Source organism: Sapajus apella, unplaced genomic scaffold (assembly GCF_009761245.1).
Source record: "Sapajus apella isolate SASKATOON/1434 unplaced genomic scaffold, GSC_monkey_1.0 scaffold21, whole genome shotgun sequence".
NCBI classification, from domain to species: domain Eukaryota; kingdom Metazoa; phylum Chordata; class Mammalia; order Primates; family Cebidae; genus Sapajus; species Sapajus apella.
Genome location: NW_022436961.1, coordinates 22,780,059 through 22,799,546, shown reverse-complemented (window position 1 = coordinate 22,799,546; position 19,488 = coordinate 22,780,059). Strand labels below are relative to the sequence as shown.

The following is a 19,488-nucleotide window of genomic DNA, read 5'->3' as shown; positions in this document are numbered from 1 at the left end:
CTGGAGTGCAATGGCGTGATCTCGGCTCACCGCAACCTCGGCCTCCCGGGTTCAGGCAATTCTCCTGCCTCAGCCTCCTGAGTCACTGGGATTACAGGCATGTACCACCATGCCCAGCTAATTTTTTGTATTTTTGGTAGAGACGGGGTTTCACTATGTTGACCAGGATGGTCTCGATCTCTTGACCTCGTGATCCAGCCGCCTCGGCCTCCCACAGTGCTGGGATTACAGGCTTGAGCCACCACGCCCGGCCCGTCATCTGAATAATTATATATGTGTTTGTATATATATTTGGATATCTCCAGATATATATGAATATATACATATATGGCATGAACCATTGCCCATTCTTTCTCTTTCTAACAGACAAACGTTATTACTACTAATTTTTTGAGCCAGTTGACAATAAATTGATTATATCATTCCCTTACCACTTGATACTTTAGAGAGTTTTCCCTAAGAACAGGATTATTTCCTTATGTAATGACAATAGAGCTATCAAATGCAGGCAATTTAACATTGATGCAATACGTATTTGCAGTGCCTACTCAGATTGTGTCAATTATCCCAATAATGTCTTTCATGGGAGCTTTTTGTTTTTAGTCTCTAGTGCAGGGCCTGATCCAGGATTGCGTAATACATTCATGCATCATGTCTCTCTAGTCTCTTTTAATCTGGAAAAGTTCTCAGCCTTTATCTTGCATGACATTGACATATATGAAGACCACAATTATCTATAGGGCATTCCTAAATTTGGTTTGCCTGATGCTTCCTCTTCATACTGTGGCCTTCTGAGTGTCACGTCTGGAGGTATACAGTGCCTGTTCACCTCTCAGTGGTGATGTCCGTTTTGATCAATGGGCCAAGGTGTTGCCCAGGTCTCTTGTGTAGTTATTATTTTTTCACCTTGTAACTAATAAATACCCTGTGGGAGACACTGTCAAATCATATAAATCTCCTACGCCCCCTTAAACTTCCTTTCTGCCTAGATTTGTTATCCATTAATGATTCTTGACTGAACCAATCTTTAATGTTTACAAAATGCTGGTTTTTGTAGTTCACCAATTCCTCCAAATCATCAGTTGGCACTTTGCTGTAAGGAATAGCCATTCTTCCAAGGCAGGCGGATCACTTGAGACCAGGAGTTTGAGACCAGCCTGGCCAACATGGAGAAACCCTGTCTCTACTAAAAGTACAAAAAAATTAGCTGGGTGTTGTGGTGCATGCTTGTAATCCCAGCTACTCTGGAGGCTGAGGCAGGAGAATTCCTTGAACCCAGAAGGTGGAGGTTGCAGTAAGCCAAGGTCGTGCCACTGCACTCCAGCCTGGGTGACAAAGACTCTGTCTCAAACAAACAAACAACAACAACAAAAAAGGAATAGCTATTCCTTTCTTACTCTCTATACATATATATTTATAAATATTTAGACCTAAATAGGCATACAATAATTTTATGTCAATGTGATTATATTCAGAAAAAAACCTTTAAAAATAATAATATATTTATCTGATTATTGTCAGTGTAGAATCATGGAGTCTTATTTTTGTAGTTCACCACTCTTCTTACTTATTTACTTATTTAATTTTTTTTTTTTTTTTTTTTTGGAGACAGGGTCTCGTTCTGTGACTCAAGCTGGAGTGTAGAGGTGCGATCATGGCTCACTGTAGCCTCCAACTTTTGGGTTCAAGTTATCCTCTTGCCTCAGCCTTTTGAGTAGCTGGGACTACATAGACATATTGTCACACTCAGCTTATTTTTAACACTTTATGGAGAGGGGGTCTCCCTGTGTTGCCCAGGCTAGTCTTGAACTCCTGGCCTCCAGTCCTTAATTATTCTGATGCTTAAATTGTCCTAGATTTGGCAAGTCAAAGCCCTTTAATTGGTTGCTGTGACATTTTAACATGCCTTCATTGTTTTTTTAGTAACGTTTCACTTTTTGATACAAAACTGTGTCCTATGTTCATCTCGTACTTTCTCTGCCTCAACCATGGAATCATTTCTCCAAGGAGACCAGGTTCTTATTAGTAGGGGATGGTGTTTAGAAACAAAACTATAGGTATTCGATGTATCCTTTGCCATTGGGGTCACCTTGTTTCCCTGCCATCTGAGTGACAGAGCTAATACACACAGGAGTTCATACTGAGACCTCCGCTTCCAGCCCAGCTCCACGGGATTTTTCCCGGCATTCCCCTTTCCATACTTGTATTCTCCTTTCAAAGTAAGAAATTTCGCTCCTCCCATTATACATACAGGTAAAAAATATTTACCCATATGTATAATGGGAGGAGCGAAATTTCTTACTTTGAAAAAGGAGAATACAAGGAGAAATTTCTTACTTTGAAAAGGTAAAAAATATTTACCCGTATGTATAATGGGGGGAATTATACAAACAGGTAAAAGACATTCACCTGTTTGTATAATTCTGTAATATGTACCCATGCTACTACAAAGAACAAACCTACCAAGTGTTAGTCTGCTCAAGCTGCCAGAACAAAATACTACAGTTTGGGTAGCTTAAACCACACATATTTATTTTCTCGCAACTCTGGAGGCTGAACGTCCACGATCAAGGTACTGGTGAGGGTTGGTTTCTGGTGAGGCCCCTCTTCCTGGCTTGCAGATAGGCACCTTCTCACACGGCCTTTACTCATTTGGTATGCACAGAGAAAGTGAACTCTGATGTCCCTTCCTCTTTTTATAAGGATGCCAGTTTTTCAGATTAGAGCCCCCACTCTCATGACCTCTTGTAACCTTAATCATCTCCTTAAAGATGCTGTCTCCAAACACAGTCACATTAGGGTTAGGACTAATTTGACCAAGGCTTGGGAGGGGTACTCAGTTCAATCCATAAGACTGAAATAATTTTATTTTTTGAATATATAGAACATTACTGCCTAAAAGTTAAAATTATTCAAAGAGCCATATTCAGAGAGTGTCAATCCCTCCACGGTCTTTCTCCTCTTCCCCTCCCCCACCCCTGCCACTCATGGATAACCAACTTTAATGCTTTCTGGTTTGTCTTTCCTGCATCTTTGTGCTTTTTTTGCAAAACAAATAGTTTATGTGTATTCTTATTTTTCCTTTGTTACATGAAAGGCAGCACACTTGTATTTTTTTTGCTTTCTCATTTTTTTCTCTCAGTAATATGTTATAAAAATTACTCTATTAGTTCATAGAATCCTTTCTCATTGTTTTCCAGCTGTATGGTCTATACATACACACAAAATTGTGTGTGTGCACACAATGGTACACAATTGTGTGTGCACCGTATTTTATTCCGTGTCTTATGTTTAGGTAGTTTTCAGTATTTTGCAGTGACATATAGCACTGTAATTTGCATCCATGCATTTTTATAATCTTGGTATTAATCTTTAGAGTCAATTCCTAGAAGTGGGACTGTTGGGTGAAAGGGTTTATTGGATTTTTAATGTATATGCTAATGATTTACATCAGTTTCTTTACTTTGAATTATAATGGGGTGAGAGCATGATTTTTTAAGTTTTAGAATCTCTAAATTTCTCAATCCACTATTGTGTGTATGCAGAGAGGTTTATCATACCAAAATGATCAAATCTGTTACAAGAGAGAATGTAGGAAACACCATAAAGGATTAGGACATAGCATTCAGGGTGTTTGAAAGAGGGAGAAGTCCTGGCTACTGAGTTGGGGAATAGTCTGGAAAAGAAGGAGCCGTTTAGTCTTGACCTTAGAGAGTGGGTAGAACGTGGAACTATGGAGAAGAGAAGGGCCTGTAGTTTAGGCAAAGGTAATAATGATGGCTGAGGGACTGCTGGGATGCATGGAAGGAGAGTGGGGCGACCAAGTTTAGATGAGAGTGTGACCTGGATGTTTAGGGTGGAATTGTAACCCGCTTCTTCTACCTTAATGCAGTGTGGCTCAAAATGATCAGAATAAAGAATTCAGAAATCTTGAGAGGCTTTTTGAGTTACAGCCTCTATGCTCATTTTTGAGATTCAGTGCTCTGCCTGTGGTTGTCCCGGGACAAAATTAGTGCCAGGGAGATCTAGTGGAAACCAGGAAGCCAGACACCTATTGTCCAACCCTGGCCTTGCTACCAATCCACTCTGACCTGGTTGATGGTCATGTGAAGGCAGGAGTCATGGCTGGAATATGCTGCTTCTTTATCTGTGACTGCTGCAGTGCCTACCTTGTACACAGGGGCCCTGCCTCCAGCTCCCTTTGTGGCATCAAGCAAGTCACTTTCTCTCCCTGGTCTGGGTTTCCTGGTCTCTGCAGTAAAGGAGCTGCCATGGATGGTCTCTAAGCCCCTAATTGCACCTTCTCGGATTCTGTGAAAATAGGAGAGATACCTGCACTGTACAAACGGGCATTATTTTTTTTCATCCATGTTCTCAGAGTGCCAAGGGGACTCCGCTCTTTACGCTTCTCAAAGACCCTTACATCCTGGTGGCTGCAGGTAAGCTGGTGATGACCTCCTATTGAACCAGGGGTGTCTGGGCTTCAGGCAGCCATGGCTGCTCACAGAACGATCTCCCCAGGGTCCATATGCTTTGCCAACATGGGAGTTGCCATCCTGGAGCCCACATTGCCCATCTGGATGATGCAGACCATGTGCTCCCCCAAGTGGCAGCTGGGTAAGTGACCTCAGTCCCCTGCTTAGGGCCTGGCAGGAGGAGGTGAGCCATGGGTGCTTTCTCTCAGTGTCACACAGGGACAATATGCTTCCTTTGTAGAATGACTTCCCATGTCCACACCCGTGAATCAAGCCCAAGAGGGTGTGCGGTCCCTCAGAGAAGCAGTCTGAGAAAGGGGAGGGCGGGAGAGGATGAAAGGGCTATGGAGAGGTCACATGCCTGGTTGTGTAGTAGAACGATTAACAATTTCCAGTCCAAGGATTCAGGTTTTTGTTTCAGCTCCTTTGATTGTCTGTGAAAACTTGTACAAATGCCTTAAACTGTCTAAGCCTTGCTTTTCTGAGTGCTAAAATGAGCATCAAAATACTATCTAGTTCAAGGGAAATTGGATGAATAAATGACATATGAGGTGGAAATGCTTTGCACTATGTACAATATTAGTGTGCACCATTACCATGCCCACGTTCTTCTCCCTTCAACTCGTCATCCTCAAGACTACCCTTTGGCTATCTTTTTTTTTTTTGACCTCTAAAAGGGTGTTTATGTAGCATTCGCTTAGGAAAAGCTATGGGCCCACAAGAGAGAGGTTCTAGCTTCCTCTGTTTATGTAAAGACTTAGAGAGGAGCTTCGGGAGGAGGCTCTAGCCCTTCCCAGGAACCGTCAGGAAAGAGGACAGGGAAGGCTACATGCAAATTGCTCCATCACTGCAGGGAGGAGAGGCTTACAGGGACAGAAGGGAAGCTGATAAGAACCTCATATAGTTCAGCATGAAATAAAAAGCACTAAATCTAATTTGGGGGTAGGGGGGACAATTCTAAGCAAGACTCCCAGCTGCACTCCCAGTGCCAAATTCAATTTTTATGGGTTGCAAGTTCTTCTGACCATGACGATTAATTGAGTTAGTTGCTGCTCAGTGCAGATGACGCATCTTCTGCCCCAAGGCTCTGGCCACTAAGGCTTTCAATCCTGGTGAGCTGCTATAACACAGAGTATCCCCAGCAGCCTAGGCGCCAGCCTCAGTTGCCAGTTACCAATTACTCCATTACAGTCGCTCAGTTACCACTATCTTTTACAGCTTTCCTCAGTGTTATCTGGTCTGTGAAGTCGGACATCAAAAGTTGTCCAATAGTTACATCAGAATCACCTAGAAAGTTTGTTGAAACTTTGACTGCTGGGAGCCAGTGAGCAGTTCAGTCAAAATAAGTTTTCATTCCTGGTAAGTTTCCAGGTGATGCTGTTACAGCTAGTCAGTGATTACAGCTTGAAAACTGCTGCTATACATGAAGAGCACCCCTCAAGGTTGTTGAGGGGGACACAGGAGTCCATGCTTTGGAAAGTCATGTATATTCTGCCACTGAGTGCTTGCTATGTGGCCCACCATATGCTAGGTAGCATTATCAAGGGAAGGAAACAGCCCAAGTCCACTTGGGTTTGAATCCTGACCAGGTCACTTACTGATTGTGACTTTGGATAAGTTATTTAACCTCTTTAACCTCTGATATGGTCTGAATGTGTCCTCCAAAATTTATGTGTTGGAAATTGAATCCCCAGTGCAACAGTCTTGAGAGATGGGATCTTTGAGAGATAATGATATCATGGGTATACCCTCATGAATGGATTCAGGCCATTATCATGGGAGTGAGTTTGCTATAATAAAAAGAGAGTTCAGCCCCCCTTTACCTCTCTCTCATGTGTGCTCTCTCCATATGATGCCCTTTGGCCATGTTATGATCTAGCAGCCAGGCCCTCCCCAGATGAACAAACACGTGCTGGAGGCTTGCCCTTGAACTTCCTTGCCTCCAGAACCCTGAGCCAAATAAATCTCTTCTCTTTATAAATCACCCACTCTGGTATTCTGTTATATTATAGCAGATGAAAATGGACTAAGATGGAAAATGGGTACTGAGAAACAGGGCTGCTGCTGTAACAAGTACTTGAAAATATGGAAGCAGCTTTGGAACTGGGACATTGGTAGAGGCTGGAATAATTTGGAGGAGCAGGCTAGAAACAACCTGTACTGCTGTGGGCAAGGCATTAAGGGTGATCTAGTGAGGGACCAGAAGAAGAGGAGAGCTGCAGGGAAAGTCTGAATCTTCTCAGTCTTTGGTTAAGTGGTTGTGACCAGAATGTTGATAGAAATGTGGACAGTAAACGTCATTCTGATGAGGTCTCAGATAGAAATGAGGAACAAAGTATTGGAAACTGGGGTAAAGGCCATCCTTGTTATATAGTTACAAAAAACTTGGTAGACTTGTGTCCATGTCCTAGGACTTTATGGAATGAAGAATGTAGAGGCAATACACTAGGATGTCAGGCAGAAGAAATATATAAGCAGCAAAGCTCCAGGCTGCTGTGTGGTTGTTTAAACTGCATATATAGTGATATGTGAGAGCAAAGAAATGACTTAAAGGTGAAATTTATGATTAAAAGAGAAGCAAAACAAAGACTTGGAAAATTTGCTGCCTGGCCTTGGAAAGAAGGAAAAGGTGTCTTGAGGAGAGCACACCAAGAGTGTGGTCAGGCCACCTAAAGCAGTTAGTGTGGATGAAAGGGAGACAGGTACCATCTGTCAAGGCTGTGGGAGAAAGACCCCAAAGGCATTTTAGAGATCTTTGGAGCTGTTCCTCCCATTGCTGGCCCAGAGATCTAGGAGGGCAGAATGGTTTGGGAATAAGCCTGGGGCACTCCATGGGCTCACTGCGCAGGACCACCTTGGGGTTATGCTCACTGCATTTCAGTGCAGTGCCCCTTAACTGTGCCAGCCATGGCTCAAGTGGGCCCAGGTGTGGCCTGGCCTCCCACTCACTCTGGAGGGTGCAAGTGGTAAGCCTTGGTGGTGTCTATGTGGTGCAAATATTGCAGGTGCACAGAATGCAAGAACTATGGGTGCATGACTTCCTCCACTTACATTTCAAAAGATGTCATGGACAGCCATTTCAAAGGTCACCAAACTGTAGGGGCACCAGCATGGTGGCCTGCAAGCACAAGGCGCCAACCCATGAGAGCTGCTCGGTGGACTGAGCCCAGAAAAACCATAGGGGTGGGCTGCCTGACACCTTGGGGGGTCCAACCTCCATTCCAGTGTACCCAGGATTTTGAACATGGAGTCAAAGGCAATTATTATCCAGCTTTAAGACTCAGTATCGTTCTCTATTTTGGGTTTTGGGTTTTGGGCTTCCTTGGGACCTGTTACCCCTTTCTTCTTCCCTGTTGCTTGCTTTTGAAATAGGAATGTCTATTCTAACCTTGTCCCGCCATTGTTTTTGAAAGTACATGCAGTTATCCCCATAGAAGATTGGTTCTAGGACTCCTCATGGATATCAAACTCCAAGGACGTTCAAGTCCCTTACATAAGATGGCATCATATTTGCATATAATTTGCATATCTATCTTTAGTAGATTAGATGGATTATAGTACATCGTCATATGTACTATATCTCTAGATGACTTGTAACACCCAATGCAATGTGAATGCTATGTAAATAGTTGTTATACTGTATTGGTTTCTTATTTGTATTATTTTTATTGTTGTATTGTTATTTTTAATATTTTCCCTAAAATATTTTTGATCTGCTGTTGGTTGAATCAAAGGATGTGAAACCTGCAAATACAAAGGGCCCACTGTAATTCATTTTGATTTCACAGGCTCACAGCTGGAGGGAATTTGTATCTTGAATCTTACCCATATCTAATTTAGACAAGACTCTGGACTTTGGACTTTTGAGTTTATATGGAACCAGTTAAGACTTCTGAAACTATTGGGATGGAATGAATATATTTTGCATTGTGAGAAGGACGTGAATTTTGGAGGCCAGGGGTGGCATGCTATTTCCCCCCAAATCTGTGTATTGGCAACTTAGTCCTGAATGCAACAGTGTTGAGAAGTGGAACATTTAACAGGTGATAAAGTCATAGGGGCACCACCTTTATGAATAGATTAAAGCAATTATCTTAGGAGTGGGTTAGTTACAAAAGGTGGGAGTTTGGCCCTCTTTTCCTTTCTCTCTTGAATGCCCTTTCTCTATGTGGTACCCTTAGGCTATATTATGACTCAACAAGAAGTCCCTCACCAGATGGCCAGGCACATGCTGGTGTCATGCCCTTGCACTTCCCAGCTTCCAGCATCATGATCCAAATACATCTTTCCTCTGTATAAATTACCCAATCTGTGATATTCTGTTAGAGCAGCAAAAAGAACAGAGTCTAAGACAAACTCCAGTTTTTTAATTTGTAAAAATGTAGCTATTTTTCAGGGTTGTTTTGATCTGGTATTTTAAATGGATTAGCACAGTGCATGGAATACAGGATATACTCAGTAAATAAATTTTTTTTATAATTTTAATAATTACTTTTGTTTAAATCATTTTGATAGTCACAAAATGTGTGATCCCTTACCCCTTAAAGATTTACTGTGAAAAGCAGATGTGTATCTATAGACACATATTCTATTTTTGCATAAAATACTGCTAAAATGTAAGATATAGTCAGATCTAAAGAACAAACAACATGGATTGAGAAAAATCCAATTCAGGAAATTTTGCACCATTTAAAATGATGTCAAGGAGATCTAGGAGGCTCTCGCATGTCCTAGAGGTGCTTACTTCCACATATTAGATAAACAATTGAGTAGTTTTAATTTTTTTCACCAATTAAATATAAACAAATGGGTACGGTTTGCAATGGATTGCCACCTGTCCAGATAGCCTAGACAAATACACTAAGGTGTGCTTACTTCCCCTCCATAGAAGAGAATATTAAAAACAAACAAGCTGTCAGCCAATAACTGGTCAAGTGTTGACTTTTGATTTTATTGTAGTTGCCATGGTATTTTTTGTTAGCCTGTATTGTTTTTTTCTAGGTATAGAGAGGGATTAAAAGGGTTGGTGAAATCCAGAGAAACTCACTCTGCTGATCTCAACCAGTCCCTTATACCAGAGCCATCTGTACAACCCCACTGAGGATGTAGGGTAGTGGAAACACCTGGAGTTAGAGTGAGATGGACTGGACTCAAGTCCTGACTCTGTCACTCACCAGTTATGATGATAATAATCAAGACCAGTGCTTGTAGGGCACTTACTCTGTGACAGGCACTATGCAAAATGCTTCATATGTATTATTTCGTTTAAACCTCACAACTGGCCTGCCTGGTCTGGTAGAAATTACGATTATCTCCATATTTCAGAGATTTCTTGATCTGACTCAATTTCCCAATGCTCTTTCAAATCCTGGGCCTCTTATTAGCAAGCATTCTATGCCCTCATCCTTGTCTCTGAGCGTGTCTTTCATCTTCTTGCCCTGCAGAGACCCAGATGTTCTCTGTGAACGTTGTTTTTCTGCAGCATCTAGATGGAAGTTCATGTTCCACACCTTGCTCTCTTTGCTGCTTCTAAGTCATTTCTTCTCTGTTCTCCTTCAAAGACCTCAACTCCTTCGAAGATCATGTTAGATGACACCAGCCCACCCTTCTTCATTGTAATCATCTAGTGACCCCTTAGTTGCCCCTCCTCATTCTCCTCATTCATTAAAGCTGTCGACATATGGTGCATGTTCTTTTCACCTCTACTCCTGTCATCATTTTTGGTGACTTCAATATCCAGGTGGGTAACTGGATCTTGGCCTCCTAATTCCTTAATCTATTCTTTTGCAATGAGCCTTTTTTCCTTTCTGCCTTAACTAATTTAATCCTATCTATGTCCCCACCTCGTGTATTAGTTCATTTTGCATTGCTATAAAGGAATATCGGAGGCTGGGTAATTTATTTTAAAAAGGAGGTTTATGGTTCTCTAGGCTGTACAGGAAGCCTCGCACCAGCATCTACCTCTGGTAAGGGCTCACAAGGCTTACAACCTTCGAGGAAGGCAAGGGAAGCCTGCATATCACATGGCAAGAGAAAGAGCAAGAGAAATGAGGGGAGGTGCCACGATCTTTTAAACAGCCAGCTCTTGTGTGAACTTACAGAGCAAGAAGTCACTCATTACCATGAGGATGGGGACAGCATCATGCTGTTCATGAGGGATTCATCTCCATGACCCAAACATCTCCCACTTTCCCCCACCTTTAACATTGGAGATCAAGTTCTAACATGAGATTTCAAGGGGACAAATATCCAAGCAATATCACCTTGACATCAGTATTAATTATATTTCCTCTGAAATCTCAATTCCAAACAATCCACGTATCATCTTACATATTCCCTGCTCAGATGTTCTAATGGTCCCTATCAACAATTTTTGACCCATCTGGGATCATCAGTTCATTGGCCTCAGTAATTTTTCTTCCATCACTACTCATGTCCTCACTTATTTCTTTGCTCAATGTGGATTCAATGGCCCATGGTTAATGTCACTCCTCTGAAACTCCTCTCTCCCTTTGGGCTTGTCACTTGGCAAAGACTTAACTCTAGCTAAGCTATCTTGTTGCCTACTCCTTGTCTATAACTGAGCCATGGCCTGCGGCTGCCAAAAAACACACAACCAGTCTGTTTGGTCTCACTTTATATTTATGGCCACAAATCTAAGTTGGGTTTCACACTGTCCAGCAATCTTTCTGTAAGTCCCTAGTTCTGTTCTTCTTTTCCAAAATGACTGTTTTCTATTTCTTTGTTTTAAACTCACATGCACTCCCAGCCCTTCACTATCATCATTCTCAGCTGTTGACTTTGCCATCTAGTCACTGAGAAAACGGAAGCAATGAGAAGGGAACTCTTATGTTTCCATCACTAAATGTACCCAATTTCCTGAACCTGTGCCTACATTCACAGCCTTCTCTCTAATTATATTGGAGCATCCCAGCCCTGATCAAAGGCCAGACTCCCCTTTTGGATTCCATCTCCCCTCACCTTCTTCACTGGCTGCTCCTCATCACCTGTGCTGTCTCTGCCTTCTTTGCTAACTTTTAAGGGTAGGAGTCCCCCAAGGCTCAGTCCTTGGATCTCTATTTTTTATTTAGTCTTTCATAGGCAACCCCATCCATTTGCACGGCTTTAAGAACCGTGTGCAAACCAATGTCTCAAATTTCTCTCTCCTTGGAGCTCCAGATTTGCATATCTAACTGCCTGTCAGCTCTGCTTGGATATCTAATAGTCACTTCAAACCTCTCATGTTTCCCTGCATTCTTGCTCTCCCACCAGTCGTCTCTATCTCCAGCTTCCCAATTGATTAAGACAAAAACCTAGGTTATCCCTGATTTCTCACTTCCCCTCCTCCTGCTATGTTTGTACCCAATCCAACAGAAAATGCCACCAACTCTACCTCCAAAAACTCCCATTTTATTCACTTCTCCCCATCACTTTTCTGTGGGATTCTGCAAATAGTTCTGGCTTCCACTCTTGTTCCATGAACCCATTCTTCCAAGGGACTTTAGAAAATATAAATCCAATTATGTCATTTCCTTCCAAAGCTTCCATCACCCTTGGAATAAAATGCAGGCTCTCTCTAGGGACTTCATTTTCTCACCCTCCACTTTCCTCTAATGTGTCAGCCATGCCGATATCCTTTCTACTCTGAGAACAGACTAAATAATTTCTTTAAGGGCTTTTAATTTGCATGAGTTGCTTCCTATTTTCTGCTTGAAATGCTGCCTTTTGGTTATTAAGGTCTCAGCTTGAATGCCACTTCCCCAGAGAAGCCTTCCTCAACTCCAACATCCCAGGGAGCCCTTCTGAGTCACTCTGCCATATCACCACATTAAATTTCCTGCACATAACTCAACACTTTTCAAAATTATCTTTTTCTGTGCATTTGTTTCCCTGTTTGTTGTCTGTCTCCCTCCCCTGGAGTATAAGCTAGCCAAGAGCTAGAATTTTGTTTGTCTTATTCAACTCTGTATTCCCAGCCCCCAGAATATCTGGCATGTGGCAAAAGTTTGTTAAAATGAATGAATGAATGGATGAGACTCAGAGAGGGTAAGTAAAGTGTCCAAAGTCACAGAGCTAACAAGTCATCAAGCCATGATTTGAATGCAAAATTTGGAGCTTTGCTCCAAAGTCCATGTTTCCAGAGTACTTCCCTGTGTTGTCACCAAAAACCATGTGGCCAGACTTCAATTTACAAAATATTTTTATATGCATTATCTAATTTGCTCTGCACTGTAACCTGGTACGATGTAATTATAGCTTTGCTTTTTCCAAATGTAGAAACCAAGGCTCAGAAAGGTTTAGTAATTAATCCAAGCTCCCCCTCAGAGCAATAGAAGGGCAGGTAAATAGCAAGGCAGGAATTCACTTACCAGGAAGCATGTATGGGTATATGGCACCCAACCACACCACCTCTGAAGCTCACATTTTCATGCTGATAACCAAGGGTATTTTATACATGAGAATGGCTCACCGGGGTCATTAATTAGAAATCTAAGTGGGGAGCTGGAAGCACATTAAATGTACTGAGGCTAGGCCAAGTGCAGGGGCTCACATATGTAATCCCAGCACTCTGGGAGGCTGAGGTAGGCAGGTCTCACCATGTTGCCCCAACCTGGGCAACATGGTGAGACTCCATCTCTAAAAGTAAATAAATAAATAAATAAAAAGAAGAAAAAAACAAAACAAAACTAGGTGTGGTGGTGATCACCTGTAGTCCCAGCCACTCTGGAGGCTGAGCTGGGAGGATTACTTGAGCCCGGGAGGTTGAGGCTGCAGCGGGCTGAGATTGTACCACTGCACTCCAGCCTGGGTGACAGAGTGAGACCTTGCCTTAAAAAAATAAAAGTACTGAGGCTAAACAAAGCCCTGCTCCCGAAGAAAGCAGAGGTGTGAGGTCCTGTGGCAACTACTGTGGGTTTGCAAAGATCCCCAGATCATAAAACACAGTGGCTTGGGGATCTTAGAAGGTTACAGGGGTGGACTTCATTGTCTTGTAGGAGACCAGGCATTTGAGAGTAAATTGAACATGTCCTAAGGTAAGCATCTGTGTCCTTCCCCAGGTCTAGCTTTCTTGCCAGCCAGTGTGTCCTACCTCATCGGCACCAACCTCTTCGGTGTGTTGGCCAACAAGATGGGTCGGTATGTAGCCTGGGGATCTAGGACGAACAATAGAAATGTAAGATGGGAGAACACCTGTCCCTGTTCCTAGAATGATGAACAGCTTCCCCAGGGTTGAAAGTTTAGGACAAGTACACGCTGATAAAAACTTCCCATCTGGAAGATTGGTAGTGGGTGGGTGGTGAGGGCAGTATGGAGAATGGATAGTCTTGAGCTCTGAGCTGATTGGTATAGAAGAGGCAGTGGAGACATGAGGGGTAGCCCTTACTTTCCAGCCATTTACTGTCCAGTTGAAGAGATAAAATAACCACAACAAAGAACAGCTATGAAAAAGGCAGTACTTTGGGAAAGTGGTTTTCAAATTATGTTCCATGGAACCCTGGGGAGTTCCATGGCCACTGAGGAGGAAGGTTTGGGGGCCAAGAGGTATCGGTCTAGATTCTGTTCCTCCACTGTAGTAAGGACAGCTTTAATTTCATCTTTGGAGTTCAGCACCAAGATTTTAGAAGCACTGCCATAGGACATCAGAGAAGGAAAGAAGTTTGGTACTTTCTGTGGTTTTTGAGGTGGACCTCAAGGACCAAATAAAATATGGACAGATGGGAGGCAGTCTGAGCTGGGCAACAGCATGAGTTAAGTTTGAGGGCTACTTCCAAGGGTCAAGTGCCTTCTGAGTCAGCTGATTCCTCCTGTAAGGGAAGGAAAGATGTGTCTATGGCACCTCCTCTGCCTTTACTATAGAAAGAGGAGGTGGAGCCAGTGGGCACAAGGAAAGGGCAGGGAGAGAGCTCAGTTGGGTACAAACTGGTAATGTAGGGATGCAGTCCTCAGGTCCTAAGGGGTTGCTGGGATTAGAGCTGGTGGGACAAGCCAGCATGGTGGTGATTGGGTGCAGGTGTTGGGGAGCTCTCCTCTAGCAGTGTTTGATGATGGCTCTTTTCTTCCAGGTGGCTGTGTTCCCTAATCGGGATGCTGGTAGTAGGTACCAGTTTGCTTTGTGTAAGTATAATGAGACCTGGGGGAGGGGGAAAAGAGAGAGAGTGAGAGAGCAAAAGAGAGAGTGAGAGAGAGGAGAGAGGAGAGAGGAGAGAGGGGAGAGGAGAGAGGGGAGAGGGGAGAGAGAGGGGAGGAGAGAGGAGAGAGAGAGAGAGAGAGAGAGAGAGAGAGAGAGAGAGAGAGAGAGACCCAGACATTTAAAGACTATTTTCCTTTAAAATCGGCAGAGTCAGCTTGGCAAGGACTGTTAGAAAGACTGTTTCTGAGTAGGCAGGAATTTAGCACTGGGGGAGATGCCACCAGCTGCACTTTCCCCTGTCTACTGTTTACCAGCTGGAAGTATAGCTAGAAGGCTATCCTCCCAGGGTCCTGGAGCTCTTTGACCCTGAGACATTCTCCAGATCAACCGCTTCCCATTGAGGGGAAGTGGGAAAGGAGAGGGAGAGGGCTGTAGGGCAGCTGGAGCCAGAGGTCTGAGGCTCTGTGTGTGGGTATATGAAGTGATACATGTTGGTATCCATTTCTGGGGGCAGCAAATGGTGCATTTTGTGACTTCATTTACTCATCCCACCTGACAGATCCTCATAAGTCCCCAGGGAGCCATCATTTATGCCCCAGTCCCTGGCACCAGAGGCTTGATAGAAGAAGAAAGAAAGAAGGACTTTCCCATTTCCAGGAGTCCTCCTCAAGCTCTCTAAGCCTTCATTTTCTCTTCTCCCCAGTGGAGATGAGAAACACAGAAACCTCCTAGGATTGAGGGAGAGAAAAACAGGGCTACAAGGCACTGTACGCTGTGCTCAAGACCAGCTGGCAGTCCTGAGCAGGCGCATGGGATCCAGGTTCCATGGCAGGTTTGCCACTTTCTGTGCATGTGACTTTGAGCGGGTTACCTCATCTCTGTGTGCTCAGTGTCCTCATCTATGTCGAGAAAGTTCTGATGGTGTCCGCAGGGTTGTTGAGGTAATCCATGCAGACCACAGCGTCCAGCACGTGGTGAGCCCAGAGAGAGTCTCAGCCAATACTATTGATAAATTATATACATTTCTTGAGACACGAACCCTAAAAATTGTTATCAACCAGTAACATCTAAACAGTATGCTAAACGCTTGAGAGGTAAGGGCCCTGGGGTAGCAGATTTGAGTGACAGGTGCCCAGAGAGGGGGATGAGGAACCTACAAAAGAGGGAAGAAAGGGTTTTTGTTGGGAGACTAGGAGGGCAATGGGAATGAGTCTTACAAGCTCCCTGACACAGAACCCAAACCACACCACCTGCCCCATCTAGCTTACAGCTAACTGGTTGTTGGGGTATCTCCTCTGTCTTCTTTTTCCAACAGCTACCATGTTAGAAGTCTAAACAAAACCTTTGGGTGAGATCAGTAATGGAAAACAGAGGCAATTTTATTCCATGAAGAATGAGGCCAGGAGTGTGTGTTTAGGTGGAGGGCGGTAGAAGAAGGGGAGGAAGTATCCACATTAGAGCATAATGGAGTCAAGTCTGAGGTCCAGATTTGATCTTGCCACTCATTAGATCTGTTAACTTTGGAAAGAGCAATAAGCACAATGTCACTGGTCAAGTTGTCATATCCTTGAATTGGAGGTGTAGGTTCTTCTGTGAGGAGGTGTGAGAGTACAGGAGGATGATGTATGTGGCCAATAGCGCACTCTGAATAAACACATGTCATGTGACAACTCTTTGAACCTTGCTCCCGTCTGACCCATCTGGAGTCCTGATGACTCTTCCTTTTTCTCCTTGCAGGTTCCTCTGGCTCACAACATTTTTGGTCTCATTGGACCCAATGCAGGCCTTGGCCTTGCCATAGGTAAGAAGTGCCCTCAAAGGAAACAAGAAGCCCCTGAATGTTAGCTTTGGGTCTGATGCCTTTCACCCCCTCCCTTTTCTCATTAGAGGAGGTAGATGGAGAGGCAGAAGGAGCAGGAGGGAAGCTGGCAGGGATATAGAGAGATGAGCTCCTAATTCCCACCTGGAACAGGTGTTGGTCTGAGGGAGAGGACAGTAGGCAAAGCCAGTGGACTAATGGAGGAGCAGAGGAGGGGATGTGGGTGGGGCTGACTGTGGGTGAAGCTGACTGTGTCTTGTTTGCTCTGGCCACAGGCATGGTGGATTCCTCTATGATGCCCATCATGGGACACCTGGTGGATCTACGCCACACCTCGGTGTATGGGAGTGTCTACGCCATCGCTGATGTGGCTTTTTGCATGGGCTTTGCTATAGGTATGTTGGCAGGACCTGGTGCCCCACTTTCCCCTATCTACTGTTTACCAGCTGGGAGTGCAGCCAGGAGGCTATCCTCCTAGGACCCTGGAGATCTCTGACCCCGAGACATCTTCTGGGTCACCCATTGCCCTAGCATAGCATCTTATGAGTGATGGAGGCTCCATAGACACTTGTGACTTTGATGTGTCTCTCCCAGGTCCATCCATTGGGGGTGCTATTGTGCAGGCCATCGGTTTCCCCTGGCTCATGGTCATCATTGGGGTCGTCAACATCATCTATGCTCCACTCTGCTACTACCTGCGGAGCCCCCCAGCCAAGGAGGAGAAGCTTGTAAGGAGCTCTGACTGAAAAAAAAGAAAATTACTTCTGTTTCCTTCCATCATCTCTCTCATTCCATTTCATCCTGGGCTATTATTTCCTTCCTCTATTCCTGTGTTGATACTCTGTCTGCTTTGCCATGTTTCCCAATCCCCTTTCATCTTCATATTTCTTTTGTGTGCTTCCTTAATTTCCCTTCTCTAAGTAATCACTTCATCTCTTTCTGGGGCTGTCAGGAAGGGTCTTAAGTAGAGAAGGGAAATGGGGACAGAGGACCATCAAAGATATCCTGTAGTTACTGTTCCTAGCTTGCTAGTTACTAGCAAGGTGTGAATTATCGAGTTATCTCCCTCATAAGTGAGCAGAATTCCATTGGCACATCTGTTCATTCACTCTAGTGCACCCTTATCCTTACCAGGTGACCTTTTTGAAAGTACAAAAACTGGGGCTGGATGTGGTGACTCATGCCTGTAATCCCAGCTCATTGGGAGGCTAAGGCGAATGGATCACAAGGTCAGGAGTTTGAGACCAGTATGGCCAATATGGTGAAACCCTGCCTCTACTAAAAATACAAAAAATTAGTTGGGTGTGGTGCCGTGTACCTGTAGTTCCAGCTGCTTGGGAGGCTGAGGCAGGAGGATCACTTGAACCCAGGATGCAGAGGTTGTAGTGAGCCAAGGTCCCACCACTGCACTCCAGCCTGGGCAACAGAGTGAGACTCCATCTAAAAAAAAAAAAAAAAAAAAAGGGAGGGGGGACAAAAACCCCAAGGAAGAGATCCACACCATAGAATTTTTTTTAATGATGCACTTTCGTCTTACTGTAGCATGAGCATCCTGAGGTCCTTGACTGCTTTGGGATGGCTACAGAGGCTGCTCAAGGGAACCAAAGAGGACAGGAAGGTGTGATAGGGAGTGGTGTTGATTCCACTACCACTGTTTGATTCAATTAAAAGCATATGAGATATTTGTCCCGATAAGAGTTGATATAGTAGGTACCTCGGGAGGCCAGTGCATGCACTTTCTCGAGTTCTCAGCAATGCCAGCCTCAGATGAGCTAGTGGGGAACAGGATGGGGAGGCTGGTAAAAAAAGATGTGCCTTGGCTTCTCTTCTTGCCTCTCACTGCAGGCTATTCTGAGTCAGGGGTGCCCCATGGAGACCCGGATGTATGCAACCCAGAAGCCCATCAAGGAATTTCCCCTGGGGGAGGACAGTGATGAAGAAACTGACCATGAGGAGTAGCTGCAGAAGGTGCTCCCTGAATTTCATGATGCCTCAGTGACCACGTCTTTCCCTGGGACCAGATCACCATGGTTGAGCCCAGGGCTCAGTGGGCTTCACATCCCTCTCCCTGGGTATTTCTTTCTTCCCATGGACACTGTCCCCGATGCTCTCTCACCTGTGTAACCCGTAGCTCTCCCTCTATGCCTCAGTGGCCCATCTTTTGTGGGAGGACAGAGTGATGCACCCTCCCAGGCTGCTGTGAGGTTGATTAAACTTGAGCTGTGATGGATTCTGCAAGAGGTGACTCACTTCATGGAGGTGGCTGTGAGCAATATGTGCCTGGAGCCAGTGGGGCGACTGACAAACCTCGCTTATCTGTTGCCTGATTTTCTTTGGCATAGTTCCAACAGACTGTAAGAGTTTTATCCTCTGTTCCTCAACATGTCTCTTCCTGGGTTTTCCCAGCTGAGTTGAGAAAATGTTCTCAACATGTCCTGCCAAGTGCCAGCTTGAAGAGTTTTTTGCTTTTTTTTTTTTTTTTTTTTTTTAAATAAAGTGAGTGATTTTTCTGTGGCTAAATCTACAGCTGCAAAGAGGGCTTTACCCTCAGTAAAAAGCATCTTCTATTTTCATTATTATTCAGAAAGGGGAAGAGCACATTTCTCTTATGCTGGAGTTATTGACATTCTCTTAACCTCCCCTGTGTGTTCCTATCTTTTCTGAACCTCTTAGACTCTTAGAAATGAAAGTAGAAGAAAGGCAGAAAAATAATTCATAAGACCCAAGATTTCATGGGAAGTAGTGAAAAGAAATCCCTCCCAATTGTAGATTTCCTAATAGGAGGAGTGTAATGAGGCATTGTTCATACTTGCTAATAAATACATCATTGCCTAATTCAGACCTGGTAAACTAGATGGTGTTTTATAGCAAAAGAAAGTGTGTGGGCAAATAGAGCAAGTACTTTAAATATTCTCACACTGTGCTACCTTTTTGAAACACTTATTGGGTGATGGGATTTCAAAGAGATGGGAGACATGGTACCCCCTTAAGTAGCTCCCCATTGATTTGGGCAAACAGGATGTGCACAATATAAAAGATGATTAATGCTGCAAGTTAGTATA

General features: G+C 44.0%; 1 protein-coding gene across 2 annotated transcripts in view; it reads left to right on the top strand.

Annotated features, from left to right (window-relative positions):
- Positions 1 to 19,265, top strand: part of SLC18A1 (solute carrier family 18 member A1) — a 47,342-nt gene extending 28,077 nt beyond the window's left edge. For both annotated transcript variants that reach the window (XM_032288391.1, XM_032288390.1), the window contains 8 exons: positions 4,379 to 4,439; positions 4,522 to 4,617; positions 13,535 to 13,613; positions 14,540 to 14,591; positions 16,345 to 16,408; positions 16,702 to 16,821; positions 17,021 to 17,154; positions 18,272 to 19,265. In XM_032288391.1, coding sequence (XP_032144282.1) covers positions 4,379 to 4,439; positions 4,522 to 4,617; positions 13,535 to 13,613; positions 14,540 to 14,591; positions 16,345 to 16,408; positions 16,702 to 16,821; positions 17,021 to 17,154; positions 18,272 to 18,385 — 720 coding nt within the window. In that variant the 3' untranslated portion in view covers positions 18,386 to 19,265. The remainder of the gene's footprint in view (positions 1 to 4,378; positions 4,440 to 4,521; positions 4,618 to 13,534; positions 13,614 to 14,539; positions 14,592 to 16,344; positions 16,409 to 16,701; positions 16,822 to 17,020; positions 17,155 to 18,271) is intronic.
- The last annotated feature ends 223 nt before the right edge of the window (positions 19,266 to 19,488 follow it).